Genomic DNA, 20,946 nt, shown 5'->3' with positions numbered 1-20,946 from the left:
ATCATCTGTAAAATGAGAGGGTGAGGTTCAATGGCTTTTCAAAGCCTTCCTAGCTCTAGACCTAAGATTCTATGATCTCTATCCAATTCTCCCATTACACAGAGAAAAAAATTAAGGCTCAACAACAATAAAGTGATTTACTAAGGATCCTATGGGTAGCAACCATCAAAGTTAGGATTTGAACAAAAATAATAATTCCTAACATTAATGTATCACTTATAATTGATAAAGTGCTTTGCAATATTTCATTTGATCCTCATACAACCTTGTGAAGTAGGTAAATTATCATCCCCATTTTACTGGCATATAAGTACTATATATAAAGCTTATTCCTTTTCTCCCTATTAAGGCACCATGGGAGGAGAGAGGCTCCCAGGAGGTCGATAATAGTAGGTGCTTAATAAATGCTTGTGTGCATACACACAATATATGTTTATTTACTTGATTTTTTTGGCTGCTTCCATTAGACTAGAAGTCTTTAGTAGTGTGACAATCATAAGATCATAGCTCTAGGTCTAGAAAGAACATGCAACACCAGCTATGTCTAACCACCTAGCTTTTTTACAAATAAGAAAATTGAAGGTTGAATGACTTGGTCACATAGATAGTAAGCATGAGAGACAAAATTTCTACCAAGTTCTTTTGACACTAACTCTAGAATTCCCCTGAACTATCTTCATATCTTGAACATATCTCAGTACATATATTGAAGTACACTGAGGGAATTTTTCTCTTAAGAGACAATTTTTATAATCACTCTAAGCCCAGCTTCTGCCAATCCATGAAATCAAAAGTTATCCCCGTGTATCTCTAACCTAGATCACTATAAGCCGTACTTATATTCATTTTCTGTCTCTGGAGGAGAAAAGTACTTGATGCTATTTAAAATATTCCTGATGAAAAATTACTATGTAGTTTGGTACATAATATTTCTCTATCTTATTTTATTTTCACTTAAAAAATTAAAAGTCCACAAGCTTATCCTTTTTAAAGGTTTAAGGTGGATCTTTTTTGGCAGATATGATATTTAAAAGTGACTTTCATTTGGATGATGGTGGCTCAGTAACTGGGTGATGGGGTAGAATCTATCTGTGATCTTTTTGAAGAGGAGGGTATTTCTTTCACCACTGCAGATCATAACCAATCTATGCCTTCTCAACATGGGCTACACCATGTTCTTCTATCAAAAGAGAAGAGCTGGTAACTGGATAAAAGGTATGAAAACATACAATTTCCCATGTAGCCGTCTTCCCTTAGAGAAGAGGGGTGTGTGTGTGTGTGTGTGTGTGTGTGTGTGTGTGTGTGTGTGTGTGTGATAAAGCCAGACGCCTTTATAACAGAAAACCAATCCCTTAAATCAATTGCCCCCAAATCACCTTGATCACAAATATGAAAACCTGCAAAGAGCTTAGGCAGGGATATTGTTTCCCATACATGGATGGTACAAGGTTTCCAATAGAGATACCAAAGGACACAAGGAATGGCTGAACAAGGTAAAGTCCAATGAGTCAGTTACCAGGTTACCTAATGTGCATTAGAAACCCTAAAGCCTTTGCTGAATAAATTGGCAAAGCCTTGACTCCAGACTATTAATGGCTACTGATAAAAAGACTTGGCTCTGGATGTTTTGGTTTCACATTTTGTCACTTCCTGTCCTAGAGGCCATGTAGCTCATTCCTTCATGATGTAGGTATAAAATTGTGCCCTAAATAATTTTTGGCTTTTATCAAAGAAATAAACTGTGAGATAGAAACAGTGGAGGGCAAGGTCAGCTTCAAGTCCCACTTCTGACTGTGTGACCAAAAATAAGACACTAGACCCTTCAGTGCTTCCAGCAACTCTAAGATGACATACTCTTCATTTCTGGAAGGTGTGAAATCACAATCCCTCTTAAAAAATAAGCAGTATTTACTTATGAATCAGCTGGGTTTTATTCCCTGCTGTGGATTTCATCAACATTCAGTTCCTTACTATCAGTTTAGTATATGTGTCTATAGGGAAAGTCATGTAGGGTAAGGAATATCAAACATAAGATCACAGATATAAAATCCTGAAAGGATCTTTAGAGGCCGTCTAGTCCAATGTCTTCATTTTACAATTGAGGAAACAAAGTCCCAAAGACTTAAGGGACTCATTCAAAGTCACTCAGATAGTGGGACCTTGGATTTGAATTCAGTACAAGATCCCTCCCCGGCTCTCACTCTATGAGCTCATGACCATGAGTCACCATCTATGAAAGAAGTGTCCACGTAAATGTCCACTGTAAATACAATCACCAAGTCTAGCCTCCAGGGAGAGGGGACTAACCACTCTCTAGGGAGCCCGTTATAGTTCTGGGGAGCTCTAATCGTTAGGATGTTTTCTTGATATCAGACCCAAATCTGACTCTGTAACATCAACCCCTGTTCTTGGTTCTGACCTTTGGTGCCAAAGACAAGTCTTAATTCCTTCTCCACATGGTGACCCTTCAAGTTACTGAAGGTAGCTTTTATGATCCCCCCCAAGACTTCTCTTAAGTCTTGACAATTCTAACTCTGAAACCTCTGTCTCATACATCTCTTCCCATCTACTTCCTCTCTCATCGCTTGGTTAAGATACTCATGATTTCTTGCCAAGCTAGTACGATATGTCCCAGATAGCTTCCCTGCCTCCAGTCTCTTTCCTTTCCAATTCATCTTTACAATTCTTCCATATAAGTCTTAATCTATTTTCCCCACCCTGATCTCAATCTATGATTTCAGGAGTGTGAGTAGTTCCAATATGCAAACTTCTCCACTGGTTCAGATTTGGCAATTTGTTTGCAAACTGTAGCCAGAGAGATCACCATATGTTAATGCCATTCCTGGTACACTAAGAAATGACTAAAGTCAGAGGACGTGAGCTCAATCTGACTTCCATTTGTATCTGAGTGACCCAATGACAGAAGAAGGGCTACCCTCAACCACCTTCCATTATAGATAAAGACTCCCTATTCCACTTATCATGGGTTCGACACAACTTCCAGTTAAGGACCTCGATTTCATCTTCTCTAAAATAATATATCCCTTCCATCTCTTCATCTATGATCATCTAACTCAACTCTCACACTGTACATGGAGACACTAAGACCTGGAAGGGGAAAGGGATTTACCAAAAGTCAAATAGTTTCTTGGAACACAGTTCTAATCATGTCATTTTCTGGCTTAAAAACTGTCAATGACTCTTATTCCCTACTGAATAAAGTCTAAACTCTTCTGGCCTTCAAGATTCATTATGATTTCCTCCCAATTTCCTTTTCTAATCATCTCCTATTATTATACTTGACATATCCCACGTTTCAGCCAAATTGCACCTAATCACCTCCTGAGAAAATAACCCATGTTTTCCCAGAGCCTGACTGAGCTCCATCTGTCCAATTCTCTATTCCAACCCTCAAAGCCCAGGTCCAATACCATCTCCTCTATTAAGTCCTCTCCAAGCTCTTAGCAGAAAGTGTTTCTCCTTTCTCTGGATTCCCAGAGCACTTTACACCTTTCTTACTAGATATTCACATTCTACCTTGAAATGCATTTCTCTCTCTCTCTCTCTCTCTCTCTCTCTCTCTCTCGCACACACACACACACACACACATCCCTATATATATACTTAACATATATACATGTATGCATACACATATATACATATGCATACATATATAAACACATGCACGCATGTATACATATATATTGCCAGCTTTCTCCCAAAGTGGGCAGAGTCTAATTCCCATCATTTCTTGTATTCTTCACAGTGATTATCAGACAGCCTGACACAGAACAGGGTCTGTGTATGTACTCCCTTCTCTCTTTTCCCCTCTCATATTTCTCAATTATTTAGTCAAGTTCCATCTCCCATTCTCTCAGCTTGTCTTGACCTCAACATGTAACCATTTTTATCATCAAAAATTGCTAGGACAGTTAGAAACATGAGACCCTCCAATGAAGTAGGTTGGAGATACTAATCTAATAGATACTACCCACCACCCAAAATACATACACACACACTTACACTCAATCTTTCTTATTATATTTAGAAAATACAACCTTTATCTTTAAAATAATCTGGCCTCATTTCAATAAGGAATCACTAAGCCACTAAGAAGAATATGAGAAAGACAAGTAGCAAGGGCATGTCATATCATGAACAGGCTCTGAGTACCACCCCTATTAGTAGATAACTGATTTCCTGGTTCACAGGGAGGCTCTTTTCTCTACTTCCTCTTTTCCCTTCTGATACACAAGAACTTTCTCTACCCAACATCATCAGTGAATGGCCTCATACTTTGAAAGCCACAGACTTATTGCAGAACTGATGCTGCAAATGAGGGAGGATGAGGCAAGCTGTGGACACAAGTCCCCAAAACACACAAGCCTTGAGAAAGCCAGAAGTGATCCCATCATCCATCACCCATCTGTCCACTCTCAGCCCAAGACTCACCTTTCTCACATTATAGAAGTCTCGGTGAGGGTTACTCTTCAGTTCTTTGAACTCAGACATTTCATTCAACATCTCATGGAGGCTGAATTTGGATTCTAAAAAGTTAAGTCGTCGGTGACAATATGTTTTCCTGTAAATAACAATAAATGATGATGATGGTGATGAATCCGGGATCACAGATTCAGAACTGGAAGGTGCAATCCCTCATTTTACAGACTAGGAAGCATGTTAATAATGGAAACAATTTTCATGAAACACAAAGTCCATCATCCAAAAGCAATTATAGAAAGTTCAGTACTTTCTCATGGAAAGGAAGGCATCTAAGTCATGCAGTGGATGAGAACTACGCCTGGAATCAGGAAGACCTGAGTTCACACACAGCCTCAGACATGTACTAGCAGGAATTAAAACCAGATAGGGACAGGATACGGTCCCCATCATCCCTTCTGCTACTCAAGCTCCCAAAATTCTTTCAGTGAGTCTATTGAAGAAGAGTATTAGTAAACCTTAACATTTAATTTTAAAAAGCAATTATTTCATCTACCTAGGGAATAACCTGGCAAATGTTAATTAAAAAAAAAAAAAAGAATGAGTAGAATAGTGTCTTTGTTCCTTCTCAACTCCATTGAATATAAGATGTGAAATAATAGGAATAAGAAGATTTGTGATTTCATGAGAGTGAGGAATTCTTCCACTAATGCATGTCTGGCTCCTCTCTGTGACTTAGAATCTAGAGCAATAAATTAACCAACTAAACTAAAGCACTAAGCTAACTAGAAGTTAAATGACTTGCCCAGACTCACAGCCAATACATATCGGACTACACTTTGCTTCCTAGAATGGTTCTTTACCCACTATGTCATGCTGCCTCACAAGAATAATAACAAAACCAACATACGTTGGGCCATCTGTGATGAGGGCCAGGATGTGACTGAGGTCCACTGTGTAGGTCTCCAGGTCAGGGTATGGCAAGCTTCTGGGCTCATTGCGTTTCAGCATCTGTTCATTTTCATACACGAAGAGGATACCACCCTGCATTCTGAGCACATAGCCCAGGTTTGGGGGGGTGTTGTCCAGACAATAGGGATTTTCATGTGGCTCTGGCGGCGGGTGGAAATCTGTAAAACATAAGTGAGGTCACAGAAAGGCACAAAAGTACGTAGGCATTGCCATCTAGGGGAAGGGATGAGGGAAGATGGGGAAAACACAAGGTTTTGCAAGAATTAATGTTGAAGAATTATCCATGCATATGTTTTGAAGAAAAAAGCTTTAATTTAACAAAAAGAAAAGAAGTAGGAATTGAGTCATCAGTCATTGATGCTTGTAATAATCAGGTATTAGTGTCCTATCTCCCAATCTCCCAAGCCTAAAGGCTAGCTGACTGAGAATTAAGTATGTAAAAATCCCATTGTTGGAAAGCATAGTGAAAAGAACAATAGAAATCTAGTTTCAAGACTTGGATTTGAGTGTTTCACTAACTGGTTTCATTCATTCACTCTTTCAACATGCATTTATAAAACATCTACTAAATGGTAGGGGCTGGGTATATGAAGCCAAAGCCATAATAGTCCTTGCTATCAAAAACAATATCCTTTACCCTAAGGGGCTTGTTATATTCCATTGGGGAAACACATGGGACACAGATGAGTAAATATAAGGTATATGCAAAACAAATAGAAAAGAACTACATAGGGATGGAGACTAGCAACTGTAGACACTAGAGAGGATTCGTGCAACGGTAAGACAGAGTTCCCCAAAGTGGAAGAAAATAAGGAGAACTTTCCAAAAATGGCAAAGGGAGGCACAGCTGTCCAAAGGTACAAAAGTAGCTTTGGGCAAGTTTCTTCATTTGTCACAGCCTCAGTATCTTCATTTGTAAGTAAGCAATTGCCCTTCCTCTCCTAAACAATGTATTTTTTTTTTAAATAATAACTTTATATTGACAGAATCCATGCCAGGGTAATTTTTTTTTACAACATTATCCCTTGCACTCGCTTCTGTTCCGATTTTCCCCTCCCTCCCTCCACCCCCTCCCCTAGATGGCAAGCAGTCCTATATATGTTAAATATGTTGCAGTATATCCTAGATACAATATATGCTAAACAATGTATTTTAACATGCATTGATTAAGCACTATTTGTGCACAAGAGATCCCATGACTTTAGATTAGGAAAAAAACTTAGAACCAATTCCTGCTGGCTGTGGGCCAATAATGTTCCTTCCTTTCAGATGAGAAGGCAGGGGCCACATCATGGCTGGCCTGCCATAAACTGCCACTGACCAAAAGACATCAGAAACCAGACCTAAAATAGTGCTGATTTTTCCTGAATTCTCTTTTTCAAAGGAGTCAAATGGAGCAGCAAATCTCAATATGTAAGAAATTGCCCCAATACATAAAAATAGATATATAATATGCATATATGTGTGTGCACACACAAACACATGCACACATACACACACAAGAAATCCTTCAAAACTGGATTATAGAATCATAAATCTATAGCTGAAGGATCCTGGGATCACCCAGCCCATCCTCCCTCTTCTGACAGATAAGGAGATTAAGGCCCAATGAGGTGACTTGAGCATCATCACACAGGTGGCAAGTAGAGCAGCAAAGGTCTGAAGGCAGAATTCCGAATTTTTCCACTGCCCTGTAATGCTGCCCAAAAAATGGAACAGCATGCCCTTACAGGTGGTGAGCTCCCCATCACCAGAAATGAGAGTACACAATCACTTTTCAAGGATGCTGGAGAGGGGATCCTCCCCATTCTGAGTAGGGGAGTGAGACTAAATGACCCCAGAGGGTCCTTACAAACCTGAGAACCTAGAAATCTCCAAAAAAAGCAGAAGAAGCAATAGATGATGGTTTAAGGATTTCAGGAAGAATCCTGGCTTCCAATATTAATAACATCAACAACAATAATCATATTTATATCTGAATTCAATTCTCCCTGTGCAACAAGAGAACTGTTCAGTTCTGCACACATATATTGTATCTAGGATATACTGCAACATATCTAACATATATAGGACTGCTTGCCATCTAGGGGAGGGGGTGGAGGGAGGGAGGCGAAAAATCTGAACAGAAGCGAGTGCAAGGGATAATGTTGTAAAAAAATTACCCTGGCATGGCTTCTGTCAATATAAAGTTATTATAAAATAAAATAAAATATATTTTTAAAAATAATAATAATCATATTTATATAGTGACTACGATGTCCTTGGCACTGTGCTAGAAGTTTTACAAGTATTATTTGTTTTGATCCTCACAACAACTCTGGGAGGCAGGGTCTAGGATTATCACCCTTTTACAGAAGAGGAAACTGAGACACAAGTTAAGTGACTTGCCTATCTCTTAAGTGTGTGAGGCTAGATTTGGACTCAGGTTTTCCTGACTCTGAGCTTGATGCTCTATTCACTATGCCATGGGGCTGCCTCTAGGTCAAAGAGTCCCAACCATTTTTTGTGACATAGTCCTCCTTGGTAGGCTGGATCCCTTCTCAAAATGATACTTTTAAATGCACAACATGAAATACACAGAATTACATAGGAAACTAAAAGTTAATGAAAATACAGATAGAGGGTTGGTTTGTTCTTGTTCTTTTTTCCTCCACTCCATCCAAGTTCATAGAATCCCTAAAATCCTGTCAATCCTTGCTCTGGAATGGCCTTTCAACGCTGGCTCATGCCAGCCTATGGACACTGTTTAGGTTCTCAGAAGAAGCTATCAAACCTAAAATGAATTCACTTCATGACTCATCCTTCTAAGGCCTCCCTGGATTCCGTCACTTCCTCCCAGCACATCCTGGCATTTCCTGGTCCCCAGGCACATGTTCCATAAACATCCCTGGGCTCAGCATCTTCCTTCTAAAAGGCCCAACATGCCTCCTGTCTATTATTGGATTGATCTTTCCAACATTCCTAAATAGAACCAAGTGGGTCATTCCTTATAAGGAAATAAAAACTCAAAGAGCCTTGAACTTTGGGTCTGAAATCAGAAGATTTGTAGTCAAATACTACCTCTCTCTTACTCCCTACCTAGGATAATAAGCCTTTGACCCTCTGCTGACTCTGATCAGCCCTCCTGGGACTCAGTGTACTCATCTGTAAATGAAGGGGTTGGACAAGGTCTCTCCCAGGTCTAATTCTATGATCCTCAGGCAGTCACTGACCTTTGGGACTAAAATCTGGGTCTCTTGCTTCTTCACTCGTTTTCATGAGCTACCATTGGAGGCAAACAGCCTATAGATGGGTAAGGAACCCGAGCCCCAGAAGATCCCACTCTCCTGTACAGTGCCAAGAGCACGTAGCTGGGCAGAACCAAACGGCTTCTTGAAATCTGCCAGTAAAGAAGCTGGCACTGAGCTGCCTGTCACCAGGGCACTACACCATTCCACTGGGCAGGATTACAACCAGCCCATAAAAGAGCTTTTAAGAGCAATGTTTTACGAAAGGCTTGCCCCTGCCCTTACTTTTTCCATTTAAATTATTTAGTCTCAAGTCTCTAATTGGCATGCTGGGACCATCAAAGAAGCAGCGCGGTACCTCCCCCAGAGAGCATTCCCTGTCCACCCAGCCCACACCGATCTTTTTTCTGGCCCCAGAGAGCTAAAGAGAGGCGCCAACGGGCTCATTTCTGGGCTCATTTAGACACTTAATCATATACTGTCTTTTATTTTTATTTAAATATTTCATAAGTAGAAGGTGTGGCTCCCAAGGGCAGGGACTAGGTTTTATGAGGTTCCACATCCAACACTATATTCAGAACAGGGTTAAACACATCCTGGGCACTCAAATATTTGTTGAATAAATAGAAATTCAGAAGCTACAACAAGCATCTTAGTAGAGAGGAAAGGGGCACTGTCTCTACAGTCAGAGAGACCTGCCCACTTCCAACCACCTACTTCCTGTGCAAATTTCTTAATGTCTTGAGGTCTCAATTCCATGTCAGTAAGATGTAGAAGTTTGGACCTGATGATCCCCAAGGTTCTAAGAGTCCCATGGGGAAATGTGATTCGAGGAAATCGGCTCTGGCTCTTGAGAGGGTCTCTGATGAATGAGAAGCCCTTCTTAGCTTCCCTTCAAACAGACTCTGCTCTGATTTAACTGGGCTCCCTCTTACTTTTCCTCCCTCTGCCCATTTGCCAATGTTGCCAGAATATCTGGAATGCCTTCCCTTTCCCTTCAGGGAGATGGCACAGCGTGGAGAGTGACGGGTCTGAAATCAGGAAGACCCAAGTTCAAATTTTATCTCAGACACTTACTGTGTGACTCTGGGCAAGTCACTTAAATAAGTCACTATTTGCCTCTACTGTAGAATGGGGAATAATAATATCACTGACCTCTCCAGGCAGTTGTGAAGACAAAATAAGATAATATTTGTAAAGCTCTTAGCACGGTGCTTGGTACATAATGTTGTTTTTGGCAGTAGTGGGGATCCTTCACTCTAGAAGAGGAACAATGAAATCAGGAGGGTGATGTCTCGACTTGCAAGTGAATTGGATTTAAGTGAGATAGAGCTGTACAAAGTCACCAATCTTTCTTTCTCCTCCATAGTCACGGAGCCAAGATATAGATCAAGAAGATTGGTGAAATGGCCCAGGATGCACTGGGAGATTTTCGTCAACATCCCTTCAGTAATTAAAGACTAGGCACATAGTCAGTACTTTGTAAATGCTTACTCCCTTCCCTTTCCCTTCTCAAATCTCCCATTGAAATCTCACCCATCCTTCTCAAAGTCTCAGGTTCAAGGGTCTCCTCCATGAAGCCTGCCCTGTTCCCCTTGGCTGAAAAAATCTCTGCTTCCTGTGATCTCTCCAATCATTTGCTCTGTGCTTCTACTCTGCACTTGTATTCTTATATAATAATAATTATCACATAGTATTACTGTATATTATATTGTATTATAGTGTATTATTATAGCTAAGATTTATATATTGTATTATTAGTATAGCTAGATTTATATAGCACTTTAAATTTTGTAAAGCACTTTATATTATCTCATTTGATCCTGACAGCAACACTAAGATAGGTGTGATTTTTATTCTCATTTTACAGATAAGGAAACTGAGGCAGTCAAAAGTTAAATAATTTGCCCAAGGTCACAGAGCCTAATTAATTTCTGAAGAAAAATTAAACTGAGATGCTCCTAACTCTAAGTCTAGCCCTGACTAGACCACCTTGCTATCTACTGGATGTGTTATGGTTATCTCTATTCATTTCATCTTATATCTCCTATTAATGAATTTCCAGGTGTTGTTCAGTCCTTTTAAATTGTATCTCACTCTCCGTGACCCCATTTGGGGTTTTCTTGGCAAAGATATTAGAGTGATTTGCCATTTTTTTTCTCCAGCTCATTTTACAGAGGGGAAAACTGAGGCAAGCAGGGTTAAATGACTTGCCCAGGATGACATAGCTAATAAGTATCAGAGGCTGGGTTTGAATTCTGAAAGATGAGGTATTCTGACTCCAAGCCCAGCATTCTATTCACTGGGCCCCTAGCTACCTGAGGGTAGATATCATATCTTATTCATCTTTGTATCTCCTGCAATTCTGAGCCTACAGAAAAATGCTGAATCAAACTTCTAGAAGAAGTTCTGGGAGTAGCAGGATCCCTCCTCCCTCCTTCCCAACAAAGCCAGTCATACCTGGAAATACCTCATCCCCAGGGCCCCACTTCTCAGCCCTCTGAGGGCGCAGGTACTGGGCAGTGGTCCTTGGGAAGCGGTGGTAGGCAAGCCTCGAATACTTCTCCCGAATCATCAGGGCTTTGGCCAGGCTCTTGGCAGCCTGCTCGTAATCCTCCACAGTGATCTACAGGGAGGGAGCAGAGAGCAAGGGCATGATGGAAAAGGAATGGCAGGACCTATCAGGAAGATCCCGCAGGAAGGAGGGTGGCACTTCGGAAGTGGGGCAGCAGGATGGGAGCTAGAGAGATGCTTTTAGGATAGGATTGGGCACCAGATTGGAAAATAGCCGTCCCAACATCAGAGTAAAGATGAGCAATGTTGGGGGATAACCTGCTAAGGGAGACTGTGGCAATTAGGAAAGGCATGCATGTGGACATGAACACAGACAGTGCTACATGAAAGACACAGGGAGCAAAGACCGAGGGAGCATACCCAACCCCTGGGGGATCCCTGTAATTTTCCCCTGTCTATGATACCTCTTCAGTCAGAAGAACCATTTTCTTGTGTTTTGTGGGATAGGGAAGAGAATGAGCTTCTAGTTTGGGTCCATTTGAGTGACTTTTACCCAAGTAAGAACTGCTTTGGGGTAATGGTTAGAGTCCAACATTTGGTATCCTAAAATTCTGCCTTAGACACTGTCTAGCTGTGTGACCATGGACAACTTCTCTGAGATGCCATAGATGTAAGACAAATCTGAGTTATTATCTTATCAGTGCTTTTACCTACTAGCCAGGTGACATCAGAAGGTATGAGGAAGCAAAAGATTCCCTTCTTAGACATGAGAGTGCTATTTTGCAGTTTTGCAAATGAGTGATCACAAGATAATCAGCAAGACAATGTCCTACATCTCTCTCAGCCTTGAAACGATCTTTTTTTCTTCTAGCACATGATGCCCTAATCTTCTGCCTCTGTACTAAGGAACCCAGGACTGAATTCCCAGGGGCCTCTTAGTGAATTCTCAAAAAAGCCTCAGGCCTCTAAAGCATGTGTTCTTTCTTCAAGAAGGAAACCAGAAGTTCTAAATATGCAAGCACCAGATAACATTTGAAAGTATGCACAATTGCTTATATTCTAACATGCAGAAAAAGCCTAAAGAATCATTGAGGAATCACCAATTTGTCATGCACTTGTTTAGAATAAAGGTCAGAATCAATACATTAACAAAACAAAATGGAACCCAAAAAATGATCCGATTAAGGCTACTCAAATCGAGGCTCAAAGAACACATATCCATACAGCCTCTCAACCAAAGGTTCTTTCAATGTCTATAAAGACATCCAATGGAGTATCCAAATGGACTAGAGATTCCCTATAAATGGTGAAATCCTCTAAGTGCTTTTTTTTGTGGGGGCTGAATGCATCAAGCTCCAGAATACTACAGAGCCTTCTCAAATCCATAATCACTAAAAAGAATTTGAATTAACTATCTACACAGGAAAAACTAAGTGGATGAAAAATGTTTATTGTCTATATACGCAATTAAGATGGATAGAACCATAGAACTGATATTCATGCAGACATGTATATGTGTGTATATGTGTGTATATGTGTGTGTGTGTGTGTGTGTGTGTGTGTGTACTAGGTATATAAGTACATTGGCTATATAGCTATGTATCAACATACACATGCATATTCATGTGTGTGTGTGTGTGTGTATGCGCGCGCATCAGTTGGGAGCAATAGAGTAGGTTAGATTGCATTGGAAAATTAGGCAATAGTCTCAAAGCTTCTCCCTGAAATAAAAACCCTTTTTAAAAAAAATCAGTATTCTTCTGAGGATGCTTCCTGCCTACAAAACACAATACTACAATCTCTGAGGAATTCAAATTGTGTGTTGGTTGCCCGAGAGGCAATGGAGAGATGCACTGTGGGGATGATTAAACTGTAACTTATTCTCAATAAAGAATTATATAAAAGTGGCCCAAAGGATATCCCCACAAGAGCTTCAAAGTGGAAATGAGGGGGGGGGGGGAGTTGTTACGGAGCAGATGACCCTTGGGGTTCCCACTAGCTATCCCCAGAAAGTCAAAAAGAATGTACCCAGTGCCACTGATGGATTTCCTATATAGAGTGTATGTAAATGACTCCAGATAATAGCTCCACAGGATGAGATAGCATGAATGTCCTTACAGGCTGTACAGTTGAAGGGGATAAACAATGATGAGATCATATATCCATCAGGGTGGCAGGGAATACATAAAAAGTCTTACATTTGGATCCAAAAATCTACCCCCACAAAGTATGGGCTGGTTAGCTAGCGGGTTACATGAAAAGGACCTGGTGTTAGTGGGTTTTGAGCTCCGTTTGAGGCAACAGGATAGAACGGAGGCCAAAAACTCCAAAGGGAAAGACCTCCGGAGGCACTAGCAAGCAGCCGTGGGCTCCGGCTGTTCTTTGTAGGGCCAAATGAGGCAAGAATGTATTGCTGACTAGAATGAAGGCTGAGGTTTGGAGCCCGAGCCAGCAGCCATTAGCAGCCTTAATGAACAGTGTTGTCTCCAAGCTGCTCATCGGTGCCAGGAACAACAAATCGTTCCTGAGGATGCCAAGTAAGCCCACCACACTCAGCATTCCAGATAATAGTCTGAGCTCTCAGAGTCCCAAGCAGCTGAGCTACAGGAAACACTGTGTTCTCTAGAGAGAAAGCCACCAGGGTCCAGGCCAAGGGTCCTTGAAGCCTACTGCATCCTGGCTCAGACGTTCCCACGTTGCTCTGGGACACCTCGATTCCAGTGGAAAAACGTCAACAGGATCTCTGTTCTTCAAGCCCTAACTACCTTAAATCTGTCCTCTCCTTTCCCTGCTATCCATGCAAAGGCACAGCCAAGAAGGGACTAAGGCTAGGAAGGAATCGGGATCTCAGGAGGAAGCTTTTGGGGCCACACCAGAAGCCTGGGGCAATGTGATGTGAGCAGAAGCCTGGGGCAATGTGATGTGACTCCAAACATGTGCTTTTAAGATTCAGGTTTTAAGACAAATAAGGCATTGCTCAATCATATAAAATTAGTACAATTAGGATGACTAAGCTAAAGTGGCAAGGCATGGGTAACACTCAGCTCATTAACTTTCCCCCAGGACACTGTCACTCATTCTACATGGGCTTTCCTAAGATTTAGCACTTGGCATCTTGGAGTTCCCGAGTTTGAATCTCCAGGCACTGGACTTCATTAGTCCATTCTTAACATTTTGTTCCTTTAAGTAGAAAGTCCATAACAGAGGAGCATTTAGAACCTTGTGGATAATCTTGAGTTCTGGATTGCCGATATCTAGAGTTCCCAAGAGATCAAGAGTTCCTGATTTGAGCACCCAAGAACCTAGCTGGCAGGAGGGAGAAGTTTCATGGAAGAAGAAAAGGATCAGTAGTAGAGGAGAATCCATTAATGGCAGACTGATATCATCAAGGGAGTGAACGAGGGAAGAGAAGCAAAGAGATGCAGAGCTCACCACCCTTGCTACTGACATGAGGTGTTCATGTGAAATGAGTTAGGAGAATTGGCTCAGTAGTCACACAAAATGTCCCCCTTCCAGATAAGACTAAAAGAGTACGAATTTATTCCTGTGAATCTTTTTCTTAGGGAGGAGGGGGAGAGGAGACAGCCAAGTAGTAGAGTGGATAGAGTACTGGACCCATCGTCACTTCCCAATGATGTCACATCCCAGCTCTCCAAGAGCACAATTAGAAAACAAATCAACACATGGACCATGTCTGAAAAGATATAGCCCATTCTTGCACCCAGAGTCTACCACCTTTCTTCTGAGAAGTGGGAGTCCTGCAGGCTGATGTCACCACTGCTTTGATCCCAGATCTGAAGAAGTCACTATTGGTCTCTGCATCGATCCCAGATCTGAAGAAGCCCCCATTGGTCACGTCATCAATCCCACATCTGAAGGCTTTGTAGGCTTCCCCTGTATTGCTCTCTCAGTCATGACCACTTTCCAGGTTGTCATCCTAGGCTAATTGTCCGTGACCTGTTTTCACACACCCTATACTCCAGCCCATTCAATGTTCCTCAGACACGATGGTCTCCATGCCTTTGCAAAGGCTCTGTCCTCCATCTCTCTGTGCCTCACCTTCAAGGCTCAGCACGGGTTCCATCATCCATTGTCCAACAGCCTTTCCTGACCTCCCTCATTCCCAGGGATCTATTCTGCTCAACTATTTTGCATTTATTTTTATGTGCAATTGTTATTTTCCTCCTGATGGAATATGTAAGCTCCCCAAGGGCAGGAATTGTTTGATTTGTGCCTTTGTCTCCCCAGCCAGTACCTGGCACATACCAATTGATTAATCAAAGCTTTTTGAATTTTCTTACATTGTTCAATCCAGCTACTTCATAAAAAAGGCAATGTAAAAAGGTATAATGGTAAGAGCAGTAGTCCTGGAAGACAGGAGTTCAAGTGTCCAGCCTCATAATTTAAGAAATGAGTTAACCTCTCCAAGCCTCATTTTCCTTATCTACAAATCTGTAAAATGGGAATCATAGTACTTCTATACCCTTCTACAGAGAGCTACTTTGAGAAAAGAAAGGGTAATTATGGATATATGAGTTTTAAATTTTGTTTAAAGGAATCAACTGCAAAGCAGGTAGAAATTTGTCTTAGTGACAGATCTGATCTCTCTAAAATCAATGCTAATGATTTCAAATTCACTAAACTTCTGTGACAACAGAACCTGCAATTTGCTTTCCATCGTCAGGGCCCAGGGCCATATTTATTGAGTCTGCCACGAATGTCAGAATGTGCCAGAGTCTACTTTCTGGGCAATTCCAGAGCTTCTCCCTCAGTAAACGAGCCTCACAAATGAAAAAGATCACATCTCAGAAGCACAGATTTAAAGCTGGGAAGGACCTTGGGAGGCCTAATGACATGAAGCGTCTTGCTCGATATTATACAGACAACAAATAAAAGTCAGGATTTGAACCAAGGTGCTCTGGTTCCAAGACCAGAACATTTTCCACTGGGCCACCTTGTCTTCCAAAGGTCAGGAAAAAAGAAGCCGTAAAATTTTCCTTCTTCAATTCAGAGAAGCACAGGAAGACATATGAAAGGATGCATGGGCTAGTGAACCAGCGCGGGAACATAAGGACTGCAACAATGTAAATGGAAAGAAGTAAATAATAACAACAAAATTGAAAACAGCAATTGTAGCAACCAAGGTTGTCTGCAAAGAAAATGAACTTCCTTCCCTTCTGTGGAGAGGTAGAGGATTATGTGTATAAAGTATCATGTGGACCGTTGGGTTCAGCTAATACTTTGGTTATCTGTAGATACATTTGGAAATGAAAATTATTTAAAATAAAAAAATGATTTGAATTACTAAAAATTTTTGAAAGCTACCCTTGCAAAAAAAATGTATGGTCTTAAAGAGTAAAGATTAAATAGTCTGAAAGTCTGAAAAAAAGTGAGTATTTCCAAATACATTTCTTAGAAATTTCCCTCTATTTTTTTTCTTATTCTAACTTTTCTTTTACAACATGTTATTAAGGAAATGTTTTGCATGATGACAGGAGAAAGAGAATATGGAACTCAAAGTTTTACAAATGAATGTTAAAAATTATTTGCGGAAAAATAAAATACTAAATATAAATTAAAAAAGAAAGAAATTTCCTTCTCAAAAAAAGAATCATTTATAACTGCAACTAAGGGATAGTGATTCCCTGTAATTTCCCTGGGAAAGGAACTCTTCTTACATGAGGAAATTCCCTTTATCAAGGCAGGTCAAAATCTTAGAAAATCACTGAGAAAGAATTAAGAAATTTAAATGACTTGCCAAAAATCACACAGCTAATACATATCAAAAGCAAAAGTGGAACTCAGTCTCTCTGGCTCTATAGCCAGATCTCTATCCATGATAATTGAACTGTATTTGAAAAGGAGAAGCTGATTTCCCATTTCATTTTGAGATATGAATTTTTATATTGAAGTTTAAAGTTGTGAATGTACCCCCAAAATATGCTGATTATCCAAGTATCAACTTTGTATACTATACACGTGTCCACTATCACCCAAGGCCAAGAGTAGTGACAAATCTAGAAAATCTCTTGTCAAGGAAGGCAAAACACTATCATCTACAGGTGGCAAATTGGAGGGTCCTCCAAGTCAGCAGACTCCCACAGATTCTCCCTAAACTAGGATATCAACCTAGAAACATAACTTATAATTCCCAATTCATCTCATATTTTAGATGATGATTATACTGTTCAATCACAGACCAGCAGAGACAGGACTTGGAGATCATCTAGTCAAGGATTCTTAACGTAGGGTTCATGGACTTGTATTTTTAAAAAAATTTTGATAATGGTTTTGCAATATAATTTTTTGAAAATAATACTACATACTTTATTTTAAAATGTTATTCTGAGAAGGGGTCCAAAGGCTTTACCTGGTTGCTAGAAAGTCCAGTTAAGATCTAATCCAGACTACACCCAAAGGACTATAAAACTGTGCATGCCCTTTGACCCAACAGAACCACTACTGGATCTGTATTACGAGGAAATCATAAAGGAAGGAAAAGGACCCACATGGGCAAAAATGTTTGTAACAGCTCTTTTTGTGGTAGCAAAGAACTGGAAAATGACATCAATGGAGGAATGGCTGAGCAAGTTGTGATACATGAAGGGAATGAAATATTATTGTTCTATTAAAAAAATAAGAATGAACAAACTGATTTTATAAAGGCCCAGAAAGATTGACATGAACTGATGCTAAGTGAAAGAAGCAGAACCAGGAATACATTGTACACAATAATAGCAAGAATGTGTGATAATCAACTAAGAAAGACTTGGTTCTTCTCAGTGATTCAGTGATCCAAAGCAATCCTAATAGATTTTGAATAGAAAACACCATCTGCATCCAGAAAAAGAACAAAGAAGACTGAATGTATAAATCAATACATGCTATAAGTTTCATTTCTTTTTTCTGTTTTGTTTTTCTCTTTCCAAAAGGCTTTTTCCTTTTGTTCTGATTTTTCTCTCTCAATATGACTCATAAAATATTGCATATGAAAAATAAGTAAATTTCCTAGAAAACAAATAAAAATTAAAATTAAAAAAAAAGATCTAATCCAGTTTCCAGGCAGCTAGATGGTATGATAGATGAGGATCAAGCCTACAATCAATTTCCTGAACTCAAATCCAGCTTCAGATATTTTCTAGCTGTGACTTTCTGGGCAAGTCACTTGACCTCAGTTTCCTCATCTCTAAAATGAGCTGGAGAAGGAAATGGCAAACTATTCCAATATCTTTGCCAAGAAAACCCCAAATGGGATCATGGACAATTGAACACAACAAAAGTCCAATCTCTCATTTTACAGAAGGGTAAATTGAGGGCAAAAATAAGGACTTTATTTTTATCAAGCTCGCAAGCAGCAAAACTGGAAATGGAATACAAGTCTTCTGACTTTCTTTCCCTCATCTGATACTGATGAATCTTGAAGTAGAAACAACAGGGGTTGAAGTAGAAAACATCTCCCATTTCCAGATCCCTAAACATAACGTCATGAACTAGATATTCTGTAGACACCTTCAACCCAACATGTTCATCTTTTCCTCCTCCTAGCTTCCCTATTCTTCAGAGATGATGTGTCAAGGGCACCATCCTCCTTGTCACCTAGGCTCAAACCTGGGTATTATCCCAGACTCCTCTCTCTCTCTCTCTCACTTCCCATATCTAATCAGCTATCAAGTACTATCTATACAACCTTCATGGAAGGTGGAGACAAAATGGCGAAGTAAATAATCACAGTAAGAACTAACATTTGTATAACATGTGAAAGTTTGTAAAGCACATTCCACACATCTCAGAGGCTGTCTGGCCCAAGAGCATCATTTTGTAAATAAAGAAACTAAACTCAGGGATGCCCAACTTGTCCATGGTCACATAGGTAGAAGTGATAAAACTGGGATCTGACTCTATAAAGTAATGTGTGTATCGAGTGACATCTAGGACTGGAAGGAGCCAGGAAGCTACCTAGTCAGTCCACCCTCCTTATTGCACACAGCTCAAGATCTGAGGCCTAGGGAAGCTACGTGATTTATTTTACTCAAAGTCACTCGGAAAGTAAATGCCAGCCCTACTTGAAGGCAGTTTCTCTGACCCCACAGCCAGTGAGCTTTTCATTGTAGCACCCTGTCTGCCTTTTCCTGAGTCTAAGAACCTCCCCCACATGCCTGAGGCTGGGGCTGGAGCTGGGGAAAATGCTGTTCTGCACTGCTTGTGATCCCAGAGGGAGGAAGAAAAAAAGAGAAGGGAGAGCTCTTACCCCAGCACAGTAATCCCCACTGATGGTGACGCGCTGAAACTCGGGCATAGCAAATGACACAGGAGCTGCCTGGGAAGTCGCTCCTGCGGGGACTGGCGTCGGGGGTGACATGGCAGGGCTGGACGTTGGGGGGCCTTTCCAATCTTGCTGGGATGGCATTTGCAGAGACAGAGACTGGGATCGAATCATCTTGAAACTCTTCTTTCTAGAAGCCAATGATAAGAGAAAGCAGTTAATTAAGTCCAGGGAAAAGCTGGCCAGAGGGGCAGATTTTCTCTGCAGGGACACAGAGTCTTCATTAATGCTGAAGACTGGGTCATTTCGAACAGATTAATCACTGGCACTGGCCAGACCATTAACAAGCTGAGAACGATGGTACCTATGCTAGCGTTTCCATCCTGTTGTGTCACATTCAGGCACACTGGCAGTACCTCCCTGGCGCCGTGCCCTATTCAATTCCAGATATTCGATAGCAACCTGGTTCAGGAACAAGTACCAACCTCTACCCAGGTGAAGCCCATGTCATCCCTCACCTAGACAACTATAACAGCTTTCCACCCCGGTTGTCTCCCCACTCTGATCTAGCCTCCATATAGCTACCAAAATGATTTTGGAAAACACAGACATAACACTTGGAGAAAGTCTGGAATGAAAGTTCTGCAGCTCCGGCTGGGAAGACTGGAGTTCAAATTGTACCTTGAATACTTATTAGCAGTGGGAGCCTGGCTAACTCATTTAACCTCTTTCAGCCTCAGTTTCTTCATTTGTAAAATGGGGATAATAATAGCACTTACCTCCCACAATTGTTATTAGGTTCAAAAGAGGTAACACATAAAGTGTTTTGTAAAGCTTCAAATGTTATATAAATGCTATCTATTATTATTATCAGGCAACATCTTCAGTAGTTCCATATTGTCTCTAGGAACAAACATTAAAATCCTCAGTTTGGCATTTAAGATCTCCCACAATAAGCAACCACTAAGGCTGTCCCTTAAGGGACCTTGCTCTGGGGAGTTTGGCTTAAGCCCTGTCTCTGTGTCTGTTTCTTGCTCCTTCTCTTCCTCCTTCTCTTCCTCCTCCTTCCTTCTTCTTCTCTCTCGCTTTCTCTGTGTCTGTCTCTATGTCTGTCTTCCTGTCTGTCTTGGCATGTCATTAATTCTTTCTCTCTGTGTCTCTGTCTCTCTCAGCACACCTTGCCTACAAGGTATGGGGTATTTTCTGGGGGAAAGCTGCCCCAGTTGGCCCAAGTTCTTAATCCCAAGCTTCTGAGGTCATGGTCATATTCAATAACCCCTAGAGTTCTTGCTAGATCTGACAAAGTTACCCTTTCCCTCTCTGTGAAGACTGACTGACCAGAGAGAAAAATGAGAATCAAAATAGTAAAGTAAATATTGAAAACTAATAAACAAACAAAAAAGGACTAATAGTCCATCACTTCTAGAACTCAGCCTCCAATGTAAGTGGAGAGAATAGGCTTTATTCACATATATATGTTTATATGCATAAATATATTAATAAGAATAGCTAGCATTTATATAATACTTT

The 20,946-nt window shown here is 40.6% G+C and overlaps 1 protein-coding gene across 2 annotated transcripts in view; it reads right to left on the bottom strand.

Moving 5' to 3' along the window:
- The window catches only part of AMPD3 (adenosine monophosphate deaminase 3), an 82,053-nt gene that overhangs the window by 14,621 nt on the left and 46,486 nt on the right, over nt 1-20,946 (bottom strand). For both annotated transcript variants that reach the window (XM_051964790.1, XM_051964789.1), the window contains exons 3-6: nt 19,402-19,606; nt 11,100-11,265; nt 5,351-5,570; nt 4,453-4,582 (exon numbers count right to left, since the gene is read on the bottom strand). In XM_051964790.1, the coding sequence (XP_051820750.1) occupies nt 4,453-4,582; nt 5,351-5,570; nt 11,100-11,265; nt 19,402-19,606 (721 nt within the window). The remainder of the gene's footprint in view (nt 1-4,452; nt 4,583-5,350; nt 5,571-11,099; nt 11,266-19,401; nt 19,607-20,946) is intronic.

Source organism: Antechinus flavipes, chromosome 6, assembly GCF_016432865.1.
Source record: "Antechinus flavipes isolate AdamAnt ecotype Samford, QLD, Australia chromosome 6, AdamAnt_v2, whole genome shotgun sequence".
NCBI lineage: Eukaryota > Metazoa > Chordata > Mammalia > Dasyuromorphia > Dasyuridae > Antechinus > Antechinus flavipes.
Note: the sequence above shows the minus strand (reverse complement) of the source record. Positions and strands in the feature narration are given on the sequence as shown.